The sequence below is a fragment of the Pinus tabuliformis genome, chromosome 4_1, assembly GCF_031772625.1.
Source record: "Pinus tabuliformis cultivar Carrire ecotype Pingquan chromosome 4_1, CPIR1, whole genome shotgun sequence".
Lineage (NCBI taxonomy): Eukaryota > Viridiplantae > Streptophyta > Pinopsida > Pinales > Pinaceae > Pinus > Pinus tabuliformis.
The window spans coordinates 705,168,602-705,185,883 of NC_142303.1; the positions used below are offsets into that span (position 1 = coordinate 705,168,602).

At 37.0% G+C, this 17,282-nt stretch overlaps 2 protein-coding genes across 2 annotated transcripts; both read left to right on the forward strand.

The window, feature by feature from the left end:
* The first annotated feature begins 4,419 nt into the window (after positions 1-4,419).
* Positions 4,420-7,783, forward strand: LOC149178088 (uncharacterized). The gene is made up of 2 exons (XM_089421974.1): positions 4,420-6,010; positions 6,120-7,783. Exons 1-2 carry the CDS (start codon positions 4,420-4,422, stop codon positions 7,781-7,783), a joined length of 3,255 nt encoding a protein of 1,084 aa, XP_089278100.1.
* A 6,361-nt stretch (positions 7,784-14,144) lies between these two features.
* Positions 14,145-16,916, forward strand: LOC149178089 (rust resistance kinase Lr10-like). The gene is made up of 3 exons (XM_089421976.1): positions 14,145-14,949; positions 15,141-15,170; positions 15,288-16,916. The coding sequence occupies exons 1-3, from the start codon at positions 14,145-14,147 to the stop codon at positions 16,406-16,408; spliced, it is 1,956 nt and encodes a 651-aa protein (XP_089278102.1). The 3' UTR covers positions 16,409-16,916.
* Positions 16,917-17,282: the final 366 nt, after the last annotated feature.

The window sequence follows — 17,282 nt, forward strand, 5'->3', positions numbered from 1 at the left end:
AAACTGTGAATATATATCTATACATTGATACACGCAATAATACTGAAAATTTGGAGGTGATGGGAAAAGTCATAGATATGTGTTCGGTACCAAACACTGAAGTTGTTTACGTACTTACAAAAACTGCCAAGTCACATGAAAGGATTAAATACCGACTATCATATTCATTATATGATAGGAGAGAGGTATCTACAAAGTTGTGTAAACAAATCGTAAATGATATGACACAAAACACGGTAAGTATTGTTATTTGTATTTTTATTTTGCGTTTTGAAAATGTCTCGCTATATTTTTTAACTTTGATTATATTAACATATGATATTTTGTTTGGCAGAATTTTGTTGAAAGCTGTTCAATTATGGTGGGAGGCATTCATTACATAGAGAATGATATCATGAACGTTGTCAGCCATTTTTACTCAGTGTCAGAGGAAGATATGCAAAACATGGAAAATGTAGTAATTGATGATGCTACAAAACTACATCCAAAGAATCAGAAAAAAAGGCCTCTGGTGGATAAATCTAGCAAGGGTAAACAAGTTACTTTTGAGGACGATGAAGTTGACAATGAAGCATATGTTGCCATTACTGAAGATGACATTGAAATTGTGGAAGGTCATAAAAGACCAAAAGTAACAATGGCCAAGAATAGATCTCTTCAGAATGTTAAGACGAAAAAAAGTAGAGTTGAAGATCTTGAAGTAGTCATTACCAGCAGTCAAGAACCTAGTGAAACTTCAAAAGAAAGCAGAGAAATCATTACACCAAGAGCTGATTTAGGTGATGGCATTATCAAAACAAAACAAAATGCCATTCGACAGAATTTGACAAAGAGAAACTTAGTTGATGGTGGTCGTACATTTCAGTTAAATGTGACACAAACCTATAAGGCAAGTGAAGGACAATGCCAATATCAAGTCAGAAAGCCGCACCATCTACATGTTCACAACTTGAAGACATTGATGAGGTACAATCCATATGCTCATGTGGTTAGTTATGTGCTTCTTGTTGATCCACTTCAAGTTCCCAACAAAGAAGCATTTGATAAGTCAAAATGTTTTGAATACAATTATTATGTGCTTGGGGGGAACCATTCTGTTGAAGCTCAAAGACAATTGATGGAGGAATATCCTAATAACCCACGTTTTGAAACGATGAAATGTATCATTTATGCTGGTTTAAATGAAACAGAAGCAAAGCTAGTGGCATGGGATCATAATTCAGATAATGAATATAGGATGTCTATGACTTTGGTCCAAAAGGTTAGATTTATTCATAGTGAATTCCTAGAAAAATGTGGTGGGGATAAGATCAATATTACTACAGATTTCCGAAAGGAATGTTGTATGGAAATAGGCTATCAAATTGAAGATAAAGGCAATTCAAAAAATGGAAAAGACAACAGATCTAGCGATTTATTCAGAGGTGTTGATAACATTTTCCAATTGGCATTTAGAACTGGAGATATTTGGAATTTGATTGATGACATTTTTAGCATGTGGGAAGACATTGGCATTAAAAACCAGAAGGTCAGAAAGTCTAAGCCATTGATATGTAGCAACAATAAATCAGCGCCTGAACTGAAGCAACTTCCAGACGATATGACCATCACGCCTTGGAGGGCGATGCAAGGAGTGAAAGATGAAAAAATTGTCAAAACAATATTATCTCGTGTGAAGTCGGGGGAATTATCATTGGAAGAAATGTCTGAAGAATTTCAAAAGTAAGTTTGCTGAATTATTTTTACTTATTTCCAGGATTATAGTTATCTTTTAACTAAAACATGTTGTTATTGGTAGTATTTGTTATACATATCAGTATATTAACTTTTTCTTACTTTATCTATGCAGTCACAAAGTTTACATGAAAATTCAGGAACAAATGGTTAAATTGTTGAATGAAGATAGTTGGGATGATGTTGTACGCAACTATCCAGATTCAAGTTCTACATCAACATTGAAAGCTTTTTATCTTGCATTTAAAAAGGTAACTTGATTTATACATTCAGTTTTAATCATCTGTGTACTATTTTTAATTTAAATTAAAACTTACACATACATTTGTTTGTTTGGTAAAAGATGAAGAAAGAAGATAATGGAGCACCAGACAGTTTCAAGACTTTTATTGAAAAAATAAAGATTGAAAGACTGAGAAAGCAACGTATTAAGAATGTTGAACTTGATCCAACTCTTAATCATTTCATTTGGAATGGGCTAGACACTATTCAATATCAAGTAATACAAGGCGACTGTGAAGACATTGCGAAACTCATACCAAAAAGGGATTATGCCCTCGTTATTGCAGATATTCCCCATGGTTTCAATATTCCAAACATTTGCTATGATAATGACCCTTATACTTATCAAGCTTTTAATAAAGTGGTGGCGGGATTTAAGGAAGTGACGTCATCACCATTATGGAGGTTTGTGACATTTCATTCAGACACACAGTTGGCAATGTTATTGTCAAGCTTCAAGGGGAAAACAAATTCAAGGATGCAGCTTACATGGTAAGATGTTTAAAGGTATATTTGATTAATGTTGAAAAATTAATTTATGTACAAGTTAATTGAAATTTTACTATTTTATGTTACAGGCAAAAGTCAAATCTTCTTGACAATGAAGATCAACAATTTATAAATGACTGTGAGTTCATTCATATTGATAGTTGGGCAAAAGATGATAGCCATATGTCTATGATTTTTAATCGGGTGAACAAAAAGAGTCATAGCCAAATACTGACTTATGATGCTGTTGTGAGAAAACTAACATATGAAGACAAAGAAATGAAAGGAGAGATAGTTAACATTTATCAGAAACCACAATTATTGATTAACTATCTTATAGACATATGTTCAAATGAAGGAGATTGGGTTCTGGATTTATTTTCTGGCTCAGGTACGTTTTGCCACATGGAATTGAATTTCAATATGTTCTTTTTTTTAATTAATATGTCATTGTACTAATTTACTTCATTATTTTTTTGTGCTTGATAATTAGGTACAACACTAGCATGCTGCCTTCAAAAAGGAAGAAATTGCATTGCAATTGAGAAAGATCCATTACAATGCAATTTCATTCAGCAAAGAATTAATGCTCTTCAATTTCTTCCAGATGCAATGCAAGAAATTGGGTTGAAGAAAGGGGACTTTAGTGAATCACATGTGGCAAAAAAGGCAAAGGAACCCCAACCACCATTACATGGAATGTATGGAAAGACACATATTGGGGGATTTGCAGACATGAAAGACCCATTAGAAGAGGAAAATGAGCAAAATGAGCAAAATGAAACAGAAAATATTGTGGAAGAGGACAATGATGAAACTCTAGAGGACGAAGAGTTTGGATTACGTGACATTCTTGATTAAATTTAAGTTATGCTTGTAACTCAAGCTTTGCAATGTTTTGACTTTGACATTTTATGAGAAGAATAAACACTCAATTAGGGTTGTTATACGTTCAATATTGGTAATATGTGATTTTTGCATTGATTTTTAAGTTAATCATTTTTTTTTGAAAAAAAAGTAGTTATTATTATCTTTTTGACATGAAATTCATAAAAAAAACTATTATTTGACCATTTTTAGTTAATATTTTTGTATAAAAATTGTGATTTTGACATGTTAATTCTAGCAAAAAATTATCAAAACGTTTAGTTTTTTTGTTATATTTATGTTAAAAATGGTTATTTTTTATGTCCATTGTTAAAAAATGTTGTTTTTTAGAAACAATTATTTCATGTGGATTGAAAAATTAATTAAGGGGGTTGAAAAGATGTTTAAATATGTAGATTATCTAAAATTCAAACTATCGACTTTATAATTTAAAAATGCAAAACAATAAAAAGCCCACTAAAAAAAAAAAAATTAAGATAGAGAACAAGAAAATATGAATACAATGACGACTTCAAAAACTATCAAATTTAGAAAATAATTTTTTACATTACACACACTAGAAAATTTAAAGTCAAAAAATAGGTCTTTTAAAAAAAGGGTGTGATGCAGAATACACACTTTTTAAAATCAGGATGAAAATCACTACCATTCACCGAGCCTCACCCACTTAATGCACATGAAAAAAATTAAAGTTCCAAAAAGCATGTTCTTAAAAAAACATGTGTATTCTGCATCAACACTTTTGAAAATCGGGTCATTTTTTTGCCACCTCTACAAAACGGGTAACAGTATCAGTTCCCGTTTCAAAGTTTACATTGTTAGTTTCTTTTTCGGGGTTTGGGTACTCTCGCCCAGGAATTTCATTATATCCATATCTAGCGATCCTGTCAAAATCTTCGGGAATCTTCCTCGTGGTACTTTCTCCTATAGACTCTTCCATCTAGTGATCTTGTCATCCAGGTTTATTTGGAGAATGTTAGTACTTCTTGTCCGGTTTCTCCCAACATTCTATCTGTCTCATTAATGATGGTTGATAGTGACTCTCCGGCCACGAGGGCTCTTTTCTCGGCTGTCATTGAGGCTGAGGATGCACGTGAATCTGTTGTTCTTAATCCGAAATGGCATGCCACGGTGGATGAGATGCTTCTCCCTTCCTGTCAGGCCATGTCACCTCCCTTTTGCCCGGATTTGGAATCAGACAAAAAGGATCCTGTCTCCCCTAATGGAAAGGGGGACCGCTTAAAAAAATCATGGAATCCGGTCAAAACTATTCCTCCTCCAAAGGCAGTTTCTGTCTCCAGTGCGACGTTGTCTGATCGTATTGATAACCTTCAGAAGTTCGCTCTCATCGGGAAATGGCATTTTCCGGAGATGACCGAGGATGAAATGCGAACATGGCTATCTTCTAAATGGCTCCCTCTGATTGGCTATACTCCAGTCATTTCTCGGTTGATGAAAGATTGGTTTTCTTTTCATTTCTTGAAAATATCTGATCTAGAAATGATCCTCAATAAACCTTGGGTTGTTGGCAGGAGCTTCTTGTTTTTATCCCGATGGTATATGGGTTTCGACCCCCTTAAAAACACACCATCAAATTGTATGATTTGGGTCAATCTACCCAATTTACCGCTGGAATTATGGTCTGTTGAAACTCTCATGGAGATTGGTAATTCAGTTGGTAAATCCATTTACATTGATCCTTGGGTCAGAGGGGAGAAAGATAAAAGGATTGCATGGGTGCTGATTGAAAAACCCTATAAAGGAGGTTATCTGGAGAACATTGAGATCACTTGGGAAGGCTCCACGATATGCCAAAGACTAGACTATTGGGGAATACCTTTCCGATGCTCTCTCTGCCATCGCACAGGTCATCTCAGCAACAGTTGCAGGCTCCACTTTAAACGGAAAACCAAGCGTTTCCCTCCCCATAGGGGAAGAATCACTGCTGCGGAATCTCAGTCTGAAGATGCTGATGCCCTTCTCAATCATGAGCCTTCCCTCGTTAAGACCTCTTCACAGTTCTTTTCTCATGATCGTTCTCAAGATCCGCCCTCACCGGTATTGGAATGCCCTTCCATTCCCGAGCCAATCGAATACAATCTGGTGCCCTCTCCTTCTCCTATGAAAAAAGGCGACTTTGTCGTTGGAACACACCCCATTATAATTACTTCATCGTCCCCTTCATCGCTCACGCCCCCCGCTCATCTCTCTAGAGGCAAGGAACCTATGCCTACTCCGATGCCTGTTAATTCCCCGACAGAATCCCCGATTAATAAATCAGATAGCGACATTGACTTTCTCCTCCACAGAAACCCTTCGATCCTCGAGCCTTTAACCAGCCATAAGCCCTCCTTTCCCACCATCAGCCCCAATTCAGCAAAAAACATCACTGTCCGGAAAAAGAAGAAAGGGGACTCTCGCCATTTTAGAGGTAGAACAATTGTATCAGACTATGGAATTACAAACCTCTCCCTTGTTGAAGTACCAATCTCTGATTCGTGCCTCAGCCTCTTAAAGCATGTATGGCTGGACAGCCATCCAAATGACCTTCCTGACTTCTCTGAATATCAAGGGTTTGGGTGCTGCCCCTCAATTTCTGGCGCTAAAAGAGATTTTCGTATCTACTCACTCTCATATCATTTTCATTCAAGAAACAATGCACTCAAGCAAGGTTTCTATAGCCTTCTTCAAAAGAATGTTTCCATCCTGGTATATCGTTGCTTCAGATGCTAACGGATTGTCGGGAGGACTGGCAGTCATGTGGGATCCGACTCGGGTCAAAGCTAAAGCCTATAAATGTTGTGCAGGCATCCTTATCTCAGCTTTGGTCAGGGGTCGGCCCAAAATCTTAAATATTCTGAACATCTATGCGCCATATAGGAACAAATCATCCTTTTGGGATCTGCTGTTTGCATCGGAAATCCTAGATATTGAATCTCTATTGATTGCTGGGGACCTTAATATCGCTTTGAATTCTAACGAATGTTGGGGCAACTGCAGGAAGTCCGATCCTTTTGCTGATAGACTTCGTGTGGAATTCCTTAATAGGAACCTGATTGATGTAATTCCACAAAAGATGGCACCAACGTGGAATAATTGCAGAACCGGTTCGGGGTTCATAGCTAAACGTCTTGACCGGTTTATCATCAACGCCAGTATGATTGAGCAATGGGGAATGCCAGTCGCATGCACAGGTAATGACTATACGTCCGATCACCGCCCCATCTTTCTTGAATGGAGGGTCTTGGAACGTAAGCTGGGTTACTCGTTCAAGTTTAACCGAATCTATCTTAAAGATGAGTCCTTCAATGCTCTTATAACAAAAAAATGGGAGGAATTAAAGCAGTCAGAGAGGACATCCTTCTCTACCTTTCGTGATAAGATCCAATCGCTGAGGGAGGCAGCAAAGGATTGGCTAATTAAAAATAGGAGGATGGATAAAAAGGCGCTAGAAGATATAAAGAAAGAGCTAAGGATTTTATCTGACACGGTCTCCTTTGATTCTATGTCTTTTGATCAAAAAATTCATTTCAAATCCTTGGAGAAAATGAAACAAGTGTTGCTGCTCAAAGAAGAATCATCCTGGAGGCTCAAAATTCGAGCAATTTGGCTCAAGGAGGGTGATCGTAATACAAGATTCTTCCATAATTTTGCAAACGCAAGGAGAATTAGGAACTCGATCTGGAAGATCGTGGATGATAATGGAGGCTTCGTTCATTCCCAACAGGATATAGCGATGGAGGCTACAAAGTTTTTCCAGAAGCAATATAAGAGGCGGCCGAATGAGATAAATGACGTTTTCTGGATGATTGAACAGGTTCCCGTTATGTTTGATGAAGCTGCCAATGCAAAATTTTTCAAGGCAATCACGGAGGAGGAACTTTATAAAGTCATAAAAATGTTTCAAAAGGACAAAAGTCCTGGGCTAGATGGATGGCCGATCGAATTCTTCTCTCACTTCTACGACTTGTTCAAAAACGATCTGCTGGGGATGGTGGATGCTACCCGTATGTCGGGGAATATCAACAACGCTCTCACTAATACATTTATAGCACTTATCCCCAAAAAGGAGCAGTCTGATTCATTTGCAGATTTCAGGCCAATAGCATTATGTAATATCCTCTTCAAAATCATTTCTAAGATTATTGACGAGAGAATGAAACCGATTCTAAACTCCTTCATTTCCAGGGATCAACATGTGTTTTTAAAACACAGAAATATTCTTGATGCAGTCGCCTCAACTCAAGAGTGTTTGTTCTTTGTCTTATCAAAAAATATTGATGCAGCTATTCTAAAGATTGATTTGGAAAAGGCATATGACTGTGTGGACTGGGGATTCCTCTGTATCCTCCTTGCAAAAATTGGTCTGAGGTCTCAAGGAATCAATTAAGTGATGGCCTGCGTTGAGAACGTTCAATACTCAGTCATCATTAATGGAACCCCTTCATCTCCCTTCCAGGCGGAAAGAGGACTTCGTCAAGGATGTCCTCTCTCTCCTCTTCTTTTTATCCTAGTCATGAACACTCTTAGTTCGCAGATCAACAAAGCAGTTGCAGAGCATCGTTGTGTTCCGATAAAGATTTGCAAGAACATCTTTCTTTCTCATAATCTGTTTGTTGATGACATTCTTACATTTGCTATGCTCTACAAATCTAGCTGGTTATGCCTTTCAGGTATCTTTCAGAAGTTCCAATCCGCAACCGGCTTGGTCATCAACAGAGCCAAATCCATTTTATATCACAGCGACTCAAATTCGGAGCTTGCGCAATGGATTGCTGCACTATTTGGTGTCAATTTGGCTTCAATCAAAGACGGCTTCAAATATTTGGGCTTTTTCCTCAAGCCAAAAGCATATCGTAAACAAGACTGGGCTTGGCTGATTGATCGTTACTACAAAAAAATTTCAAGATGGGAGATGCGATTTTTATCCCTCGGAGGCAGATTTATCCTGGTTCAATTTGTTCTTTCCCAGCTTGCGGTTTATTGGGCTCATCTCTATTTTTTGCCTGCTACTATTGTTAGAAAAATGGTCTCCTTATCAGCAACTTTTCTTTGGGGCGGGCGTTCTCATCATTCTAAGATCCACTTGGTAAAAATAGATTCCATCTCCAGGCAGAAGAGGTCCGACAGTTGGGGTCTCCTACATTTGCGGTCTTTTGGCAGGGCCCTCCTCTGCAATTCTCTTCAAAGAGGCGTTTTTGGTAATGGAAAATGGAGCACCATTATCAATCAAAAATATTTGAAAGGTAGGTCAATGGTTTATTGGTACAGGAAGAAGACTCTCGGTTCAAAGAGAGGATCCGCTATTTGGCTCGGTTTCAGAAAGGTACAGGACCTCTTCTTCGATTTTCTTAGGTGGCACGTTTCTTCCGGCTCCAGCATCCTTATTGGTGTAGATTCAACGGTATATGGCTTGGAAACAAAGCTCACACCTGACCTGATTTCATTTTTACACACTCGGGGTCTGCTCACATGGGACAAACTGATTTTGTCGTGGTCATCTTCCTCGCCAATCTGGAAGGATGCAGAGGATCTTGGTCTGCCTCCTTCTCTGCGACAAATTTGGGAGTTGGCGATAAAGTTTTTTGCTGACAAAGGAATCAAACAGATAGGTAACAAAGATGAATTGATTTGGTCAATGCCGAACTCAACAAAGCCAGTACGTGTAAAGGACTTATATGAAGCTGCCTCGTCAAATCTTCAGCTGCGGCCCGCTCCAATCTTCCCTTTAAAATTCTGGAAAGCATCTTGCCCACTCAAGGCAATTTTATTCTCTTGGCTGCTTTTTTCCAATCGGAACCTCACTTGGGAGGTCCTTCAACGAAAGGGATGGTCGGGTCCAAGCAGATGTGTCATGTGTCGTCAAGCGCCTGAAACAAATGTCCACATGTTTTTTCAGTGTCCAGCAACAGCCCAAATCTGGTATGAACTTTCCTTTTCTCATGGTTTTTCTCAACAGGTTTTCTCTTCCGTCCAGGAGGGATTTAAGTGGTGGAGTGCTCAACGTTCAGAATGGAGATCCTTATTCATCATCACGTGTTGGTGTCTCTGGAAATGGAGGAATGCCTGCATTTTCCAGGACTCCAAGGAACCCATTCTCTCTTCGCTGGCTTACATATCTGCTATGCTCGATCCAGCATGTCAATGATGGTTCTTCTTCTCATGGTTTCTTTTCACGCGGCCTTCTTTTCTTCTCTCCTCACTCAGCTTTCATTTTGTGTTCCATGCAGATCTTACTCCACAGTAATTTCCTCTCATTTTTGAAAGATATCCAGGACATGTTTTGATATTGGGTCTTCACATATGGTTTTGTTTCAGCTCTTTCTTGTTATAGGCCCAGATTTCTAGCTTTTGTATGGCCACAGCTAATATCTTCTGAATTTTCAGGATCAGCAGGCCGACATGATATGGCTTTTATGTATCTGCTCATTATATTTTCTTAATATAATATATGATGATTTTCCTTCTGAAAAAAAAGTATTGCATCAACAACATGATTACTAATTTCGAAAACCCACACATTCAAATTGTGTATACTTTTATAATAAAGATTAACTATTAAAGTTGTTGTTTTCTTTGATGATGTATGTGAAGGGTGTGTGATTGGGAAGTATCACTAAGCATTGTTTGAAACAAAAAATATTGGATAACAAAGATTTAAATAAACTTGTCTAGAGTGCCCTATATTCCCTAAACAAACCATCACTACCATGTGCAAGGTGCATTTTGACTTGAATTTCACTAAAGATTTTTCTAGGTATACTTGTATGTACTTCTTTAAAAAATAAAGATCATGTCTTTGAAAAAATCAAAGAATGGAGGGTATTGGTAGAAAAGACATGTGATAAACCTTTGAAATGTTTAAGATTAGAGAGTGAAGAATAATATATGAGAAACACCTTTGAATGTTACTTGTCACATAATTTAATAATATCATTAATTTTATCATCTAATTTTTTTCAATCACTTTTGTAATGAACAAGAACTTGTCATGAACAATTATTTATATTAGGAGAATATATTAACAAAGATCTTAAAGTAACAATCTTAAAGAAATAATATCAAAAAAGGGAACGAAACAAAAACAAATACAAACACGAGCTTTATCATTTAAATCGATAATGGATATATATATATATATAGAGTTAACTTTGATCATGGTATAGTTAGTTAACTTGATCATAGAACTGAGTGCTACAATTTTCATCATGTATATATCATAATTTTTAAATAATGAATTATATTTATGGTATTGGTAGAAGTAAAGTAGAGAAAATGTTATTTAAATATAAAAAATATTATATTTATGTATTTTATATTCTATAAATCACGTTAACTTAATAATATCATTACTTTAATCATCTAATTTTTTTCAATCACTTTTGTAATGGTAAGTGTTGTGAACCAATATTCAAAATTTATATTAAATTATTTTTTAAGTCGGATAAACCCCTTTTGATTGAAGAGGGTGCTAAACTCTATACCATAGAAGTTTTACTACGAGAAAACCCTTGGGTATGACGCTGCAAGTGAGTGAATATATTTTGTAATCACTAAGGAGTTACACTTGGCTTCATCCACAAAGATCTCACTAACATCAACGACCATTAATCACAACTTTTCTGCGTTACCATAGAACCATTGGTGCTGCATTAACACGAACCACACCTCAGAAAATATCTGGTCATCCGCTTTAACATGGGTCATCACTTGGGGCAAGAACTCCAACTCTACATTAAACCACAACCCAACCCAACGAACTCGATTCATAGTTAGTACTATATGATATAGTGCTTTATTACAATACTTCAATAAGTAATTATTAGGTATTATTGTTTTAAACTACTAGCTTGGGTACACTACAAGGATGCCTTGGTCTCTCAGTATCAACAATACTAGGATGCAATTGCAAATGAAGAGGGAGACAAAGCTTTTCATGATGAGGAGGAAGGGCTTCATACATGTAGTTTAGTGTTCTTTATGTCTCACACCATGGGTAGGGAAACATCTAATTGTTGCGGTTGTTGTATTCTATTTTCCATGCTTTGTTTTGCTTGTATAAATGGGTAACTCATAGAACAATATAGTAGATTTTAGGAAAAAATTTCTAGTTGTTTAATCTCGTCATACATATTTTACTCTTAATGTTGCTATTCATTATATTTTATGATTTACCTTCTGTGTTATTGGCCTTGACCTTATTTTGCAACAAGATGAGCATATATTGATTTTTATGGGCTTTCCTATAATTGTCAATAGTAACCGGGCCAAAGTTCTAAATTTTGGAAAGCCATAAAAAATATATTATTCAAAAGTTAAATTGAATTCAAAATTTGTGACTATGATCCAAAGCAGAATATAGATACAGATATTATATATAGAAAATACACTGACTCTTGAAATGCAAACAATTTGTTATAGGGCTTATTTAAGGTACTTCACTGCCAAATCAGAATATAAATATAGACGTTATATATAGAAAATACACCGACTCTTGAAATGCAAACAATTTGTTATAGGGCTTGTTTAAGGTACTTCACTCCCATATTAATTCGCAAATATGATTGGTAGTAAAAAAAAATTTCGTGGTCATAACTCTATAGATCAAACCCTTAGATACTAAAATTCAGTAAATGAAAACATGTGACATACATGTCTAATTGAATTTTGGTCAATGATATATATATATATATATATATATATATATATATATCTAAACAAAAATACACTAAAAAACATAAATTTGATATAATAATTATGATTTGCTTGATTATGGAAATCCAAATACAATTTTTCCAATTTAACAAATTTATCGCCTTTCTTTGCACCTTTTGGGGCAATTGCTAGTTTTTACTTAATTCAATTTAAACTCCATGGCTTTGTGCTCCCCTACACACAGATCAACCACTTAGACTAAGCATATTCCAAACAGATTTGCTTCACATTTAATCACGATAGACTAAGCAGTTGATTAAAAAAAGTTCAACAAACCTTCATACATCCCGTAGTCGAAATATATATGCCTATGGAAGAACAATAATATCTGGTATAATTAATAATTAATTATACATATTATCATATAGAAAAAAATAATACAAGTCTACCGGAGGAATTGCACCACTTTTGACAAGAATGCAAAAAATTCAACAAATCCTGTAGAGGCAATGTTTAAATCATGTTTTTGAAGGTGAAAATGGATTCAGCATGATCAAAAATCTCCTTTTAAAGGTAGCAATGGATTCAACACAATCAAAAACCTCTGGAGCACCCAAAATCTTCAAATTTAACAACTTTAAGGTGGATTTACAAAAATCCCTACCAAAATTTTCATGATTTTCCGGAAAAAAAACAATTTAGTTAGAATATAAGAAAAAAATACAATCTACTAATTTAAAATAAATTAGTCAAGTGCGAACCACCTTTAATAATTAAAATTTTCAAAAACAATAAATAAATTATTAAAAATATTTCCTTCCTTTTAAAATATAAAAATTTAACTTTCCCACGATATTGATATTGTTAATTTTCTTAGCCCTTCTAGAAGCGGCAAGAAGCGGGCTAAATCAATTTTGAAGGCTAGCAAACCAAACTTAGTCAACAAAAATTTAATCTAACTTTCCCATGATCTTGATATTGTTAATTTTCTTAGCCCTTCTAGAAGGGGCAAGAAGCGGGCTAAATCAATTTTGAAGGCTGGCAAACTAAACTTGGTCTACAAACTCGAAAACCACGACGATTCGGAAGCGGGCTAAATCAATTTTGAAGGCTGGCAAACTAAACTTGGTCTACAAACTCGAAAACCACGACGATTCGGATGGGACAGCGCATGTTGACTTTTAAATCTTTCTGAAGAAGCAAACTTCCTCTATCATCGGTGAAGGTCCGAAGTCTACCTCACATGTTAGACTTTCCGCTCTGCAGTTCCATGTTGTCTCGCTCACTCCCACCATCTCCCATTTCATCTTTGTTTTTTAATCTATTTATTGGATAGCTTGTCGCGGGCAGAATGTGGAGTTTCGTGCCTTCGTCAAGTATTGAAACATCTCTTTATTTAAATTTTGCATTTAGAAAAATAGTTGTATCTCAAGAGATTCGATATCATTTTTAATATTTTGTTTAAAATATATTTATAATATTTTTCATTTAAAATATATTAGTAGATCATACAAACATAAACTACTGTTAAAATAAATGAAAAAGTCAATATACATGAGCTCAGTATAAGCATTAAGCACTTATTTTATTATAGGTTTGTCACATTATTAACACGCGTGATTGAAACAATATTCTCAGAAGCACACTTGGTCAACCAGGACTATTCAGTGGACGCATGCGACAAGGCATCTTGAATTTTATTCATCGTAGACTTTACGTGCTGCAATTCCATGTCGACCACCATCTCCCTTTCCATCTCTGATTTTTAATAAAATTGTTAGACCGCTTGCGATAGGTAGTCCAATTGGACACTCTGGATTTCGGTCCCATCGTCACATCTGGAGGATTATTTTTATAAGACTTTCGGTCTCCCTTCACGTAAATTGGGGTTGTTGGGATCTAACGCAGTAAATCTATCAGACACTCTATGTGTTCAGCAGTTTGGACGGACATTCTATTTATTGAATCACATTATTCGTTCTCTCCTCACTCTCCCCATTCCATCTCCTCCCCATTCTATTTTCCCAACCCTCTTAAGTTGAAGTCGCCACTGGTAACTTTCTATCTCCAACAGAAGAGCAGAGTAGAGCATTAGAATGAGTGTACGCATTCTTCATCAACCAAATTCAAATTCAATGACTCTGCTTGCTTATCTCTGTCTTCATGCTGCGTTCTCCCTCCTCCTCTGCTCAACAGCGTGTCTGGGCAGTCAGTACGAGAGCTGTGTCTCGAATAATACATGTGGCTCCTTTGAATTCAGCTATCCTTTTGGTAAAAATAACAGCGGCTGTGGTGACCCTCAGTTCCAGCTTGAGTGTGTACCAGGTGGTGACCAGGGCCGCAATCCTGTGATTAATATCAATGGAGACGAATATCAGATATTGGAGCCCAGTACGTTGGCTAATACTAGCAATAACAGCATGACAATTGTCCACGCTAATTACTGGGGTGGTCGATGCAGTCTTTCAGCTAAGTATGACTTATTGTGGTCCGGTTCACATTTTCATATCCGCCCCAATACATCCACTAATCTCTCGGTTTGGGGGTCCTGCAATCAAAGTGCAGTGGACAGTAGTTCAACGTTGTTTCAGGGAAGATTCTGTGGCGATTTATGGTATTACAGCTTGACACCACAGGCGATCGAAACAGGCCTGTGTGGAGCATATCTTCAAATACCTATTAGTCTGAGCCTGTCCATTAATGCTGACTCTTTACCGGGGCAAGAACAGTACAATGACATCGGTTTTGAGATAGCATGGGATGTCGACCGGAACAGAGATCAAAAGTGCCGCGCTTGTTTGGGTAGTAAGGGGATTTGTGGTTATAATATTTCCGAACCTGCAAAGTTTTTATGCTATTGTCGCGATGGCTCCACGCAGCTCGACAAATGCCTCGGAAGTGGTAGGTTTCCGATCGCGTGTGCAAATTTGATACAAAACTCAGCGCTTGAATTTTATTGTCAATATATTCAGATATGATCCATTCTACCATTAAGCTTGAATCTGGATATGCGTGCGCCGTCGGCTATACATTCTGTGAAATCTCAGGATCTTTGCCGATACTAATAACTACTTGTCATGGTGGCTTTACAGGTCCGGAAAGGAAGAACGCCATTGTAATTGGTATATATAATTTCTTCCTATTCCTATATCACTGTGAATTATATCTGGTTACTGTTAATATTTTCATTACAGTTAGACAAATATCACATTGATATCAATCTCTTCATTCAACTGCAGGTTGCTCCTTTGGGGGAATTGCGTTAGCAGCAATAGTTGTACTGTTCTTGACGTGTTATGCAAAGGGGAAAAGACTTTCTGGTAGCTCTAATTTAGTGGTGGAGAAATTCCTGAAGGAATATGCTCATGAAATGCCAACACGATACTCACACTCTCACCTCAAGAAGATCACAAACAACTTTAGAGAAAAGTTGGGAGAAGGAGGTTATGGTGTGGTGTATAAAGGTAAGCTTCGGAACGGTGCTCCACTGGCTGTTAAGCTTCTCGATAGGCACAGGCACAGCGAGATACAATTCATGAATGAAGTGGCTACCATTGGACGGGTCCATCACTTCAATTTGGTTCGTCTGGTGGGGTATTGTTTCGAAAGCACTACAAGCGCACTGGTGTATGAGTACATGGCTAATGGATCTCTGGAGAAGTTTATATTCGCCAGAAAAGAGAAGGGGCAACTCCTAAGTTGGGAGCAATTGTATTCAATCGCTTTGGGTGCGGCTCGTGGAATTGCATATTTACACCAGGATTGTGACAAGCGCATCATACATTTCGACATCAAACCTCACAATATATTGCTTGATGCAGACTTCACACCAAAAGTTGCAGATTTTGGTTTGGCAAAACCTTATGGAAAGGGAGAAGACCATATATCAATGACGGCCGGGAGAGGAACGCCGGGATATGTGGCGCCAGAGGTGTGTGATAGAGATATGGGACCTGTTACTGATAAATCAGATGTCTATAGTTTCGGTATGCTTTTGCTAGAGATTGTTGGGGGAAGAAAGAACATAGGCCTGAAGGTGAGCCGCTCAAGTCAGTTTTACTTTCCTGAATGGGCTTTCAAGCTGCTTGAGAACGGGGAGTTAGGGATAAGATTGAGAGCAGGAGGAGGAGAAATGGAAGCAGAAGAGGAGGAGAAAGCAAGGCGACTCACTAAAATTGGATTGTGGTGCATTCAATACAACTCTAGCGATCGTCCTTGTATGAGCAGGGTTGTTCAGATGTTAGAAGGGAATGGAGACGATGTGACCAATCCTCCCTTGCCCCTCAATTCCTTTGCTGAACCAGAAAAACCTTCAGTATCTTCCGCTGTAAATTCTTGTTCAACTGAACTTGGAATCTAGATTCTATTTCTTGTTCAACTGAACTTGGAATCTAGATTCTATTCTAGACTCGCTGACTCAAAACAGGGTAACTTGCGGTTTTGGAATCGATCCTTCATACCATACTTTTGGGCAATCAAATGGCATAAATTGGTGACTTGACTACAGAGGGAGTGCACAAGCACTTGAAAACCATTGACGTAAGTCTACGAAAAACTCAATGCTCAATCAAATTAGGTCTCCTACTCGATGTTGTCAGATTTCTGTTTGATATCACGCCATTACTGATAAGTTGTGATCTAGTGAGTGCCTCAGATACCAAACCACAAAGCATTGCAAGTCATTTTTAATGTAAATATAGGATAAATACCATTAACTAGTAATGGTTTTCCAAATTTAGTCATAAATGTCTTGGCATCATCTCTGTGAAAGACAAACATGGACACGAAAATTGAACTTGAATACTTTCTCAGTACAATGAAATCCAACATATTGGTTTTCATAATAAGCGGCTAATGCCTTTGTTTTATGTTCTCTCGTGCACATTTAGCCGATAGGCGTTAGATTGCAATCCGCTTTCCAGAAATTTGATTTTGTTGTAAAAATAATTAGGTGGAATTAGATTTTTATACCTGCTAAGTTATATTGTAATCCGTTTTTTTCTTCGGAAGCAAAAAAAAGGCTGGCTTGTATTAAAAATGTCAGTACAAATGGCACCATTTTTCCTTATATACCATGTATTTCAAAAAACTCTGTGGGTCTGCAGAAACAGATATTTTCTAAATATTGCATATTTTGCATAGCGTTCAAATCTGGAAACTACACATAAAAACAGAAACCAAACCATAGATAAGTTATGGCAACATAGGATATGTTCCATATAAAACAAAAGCCA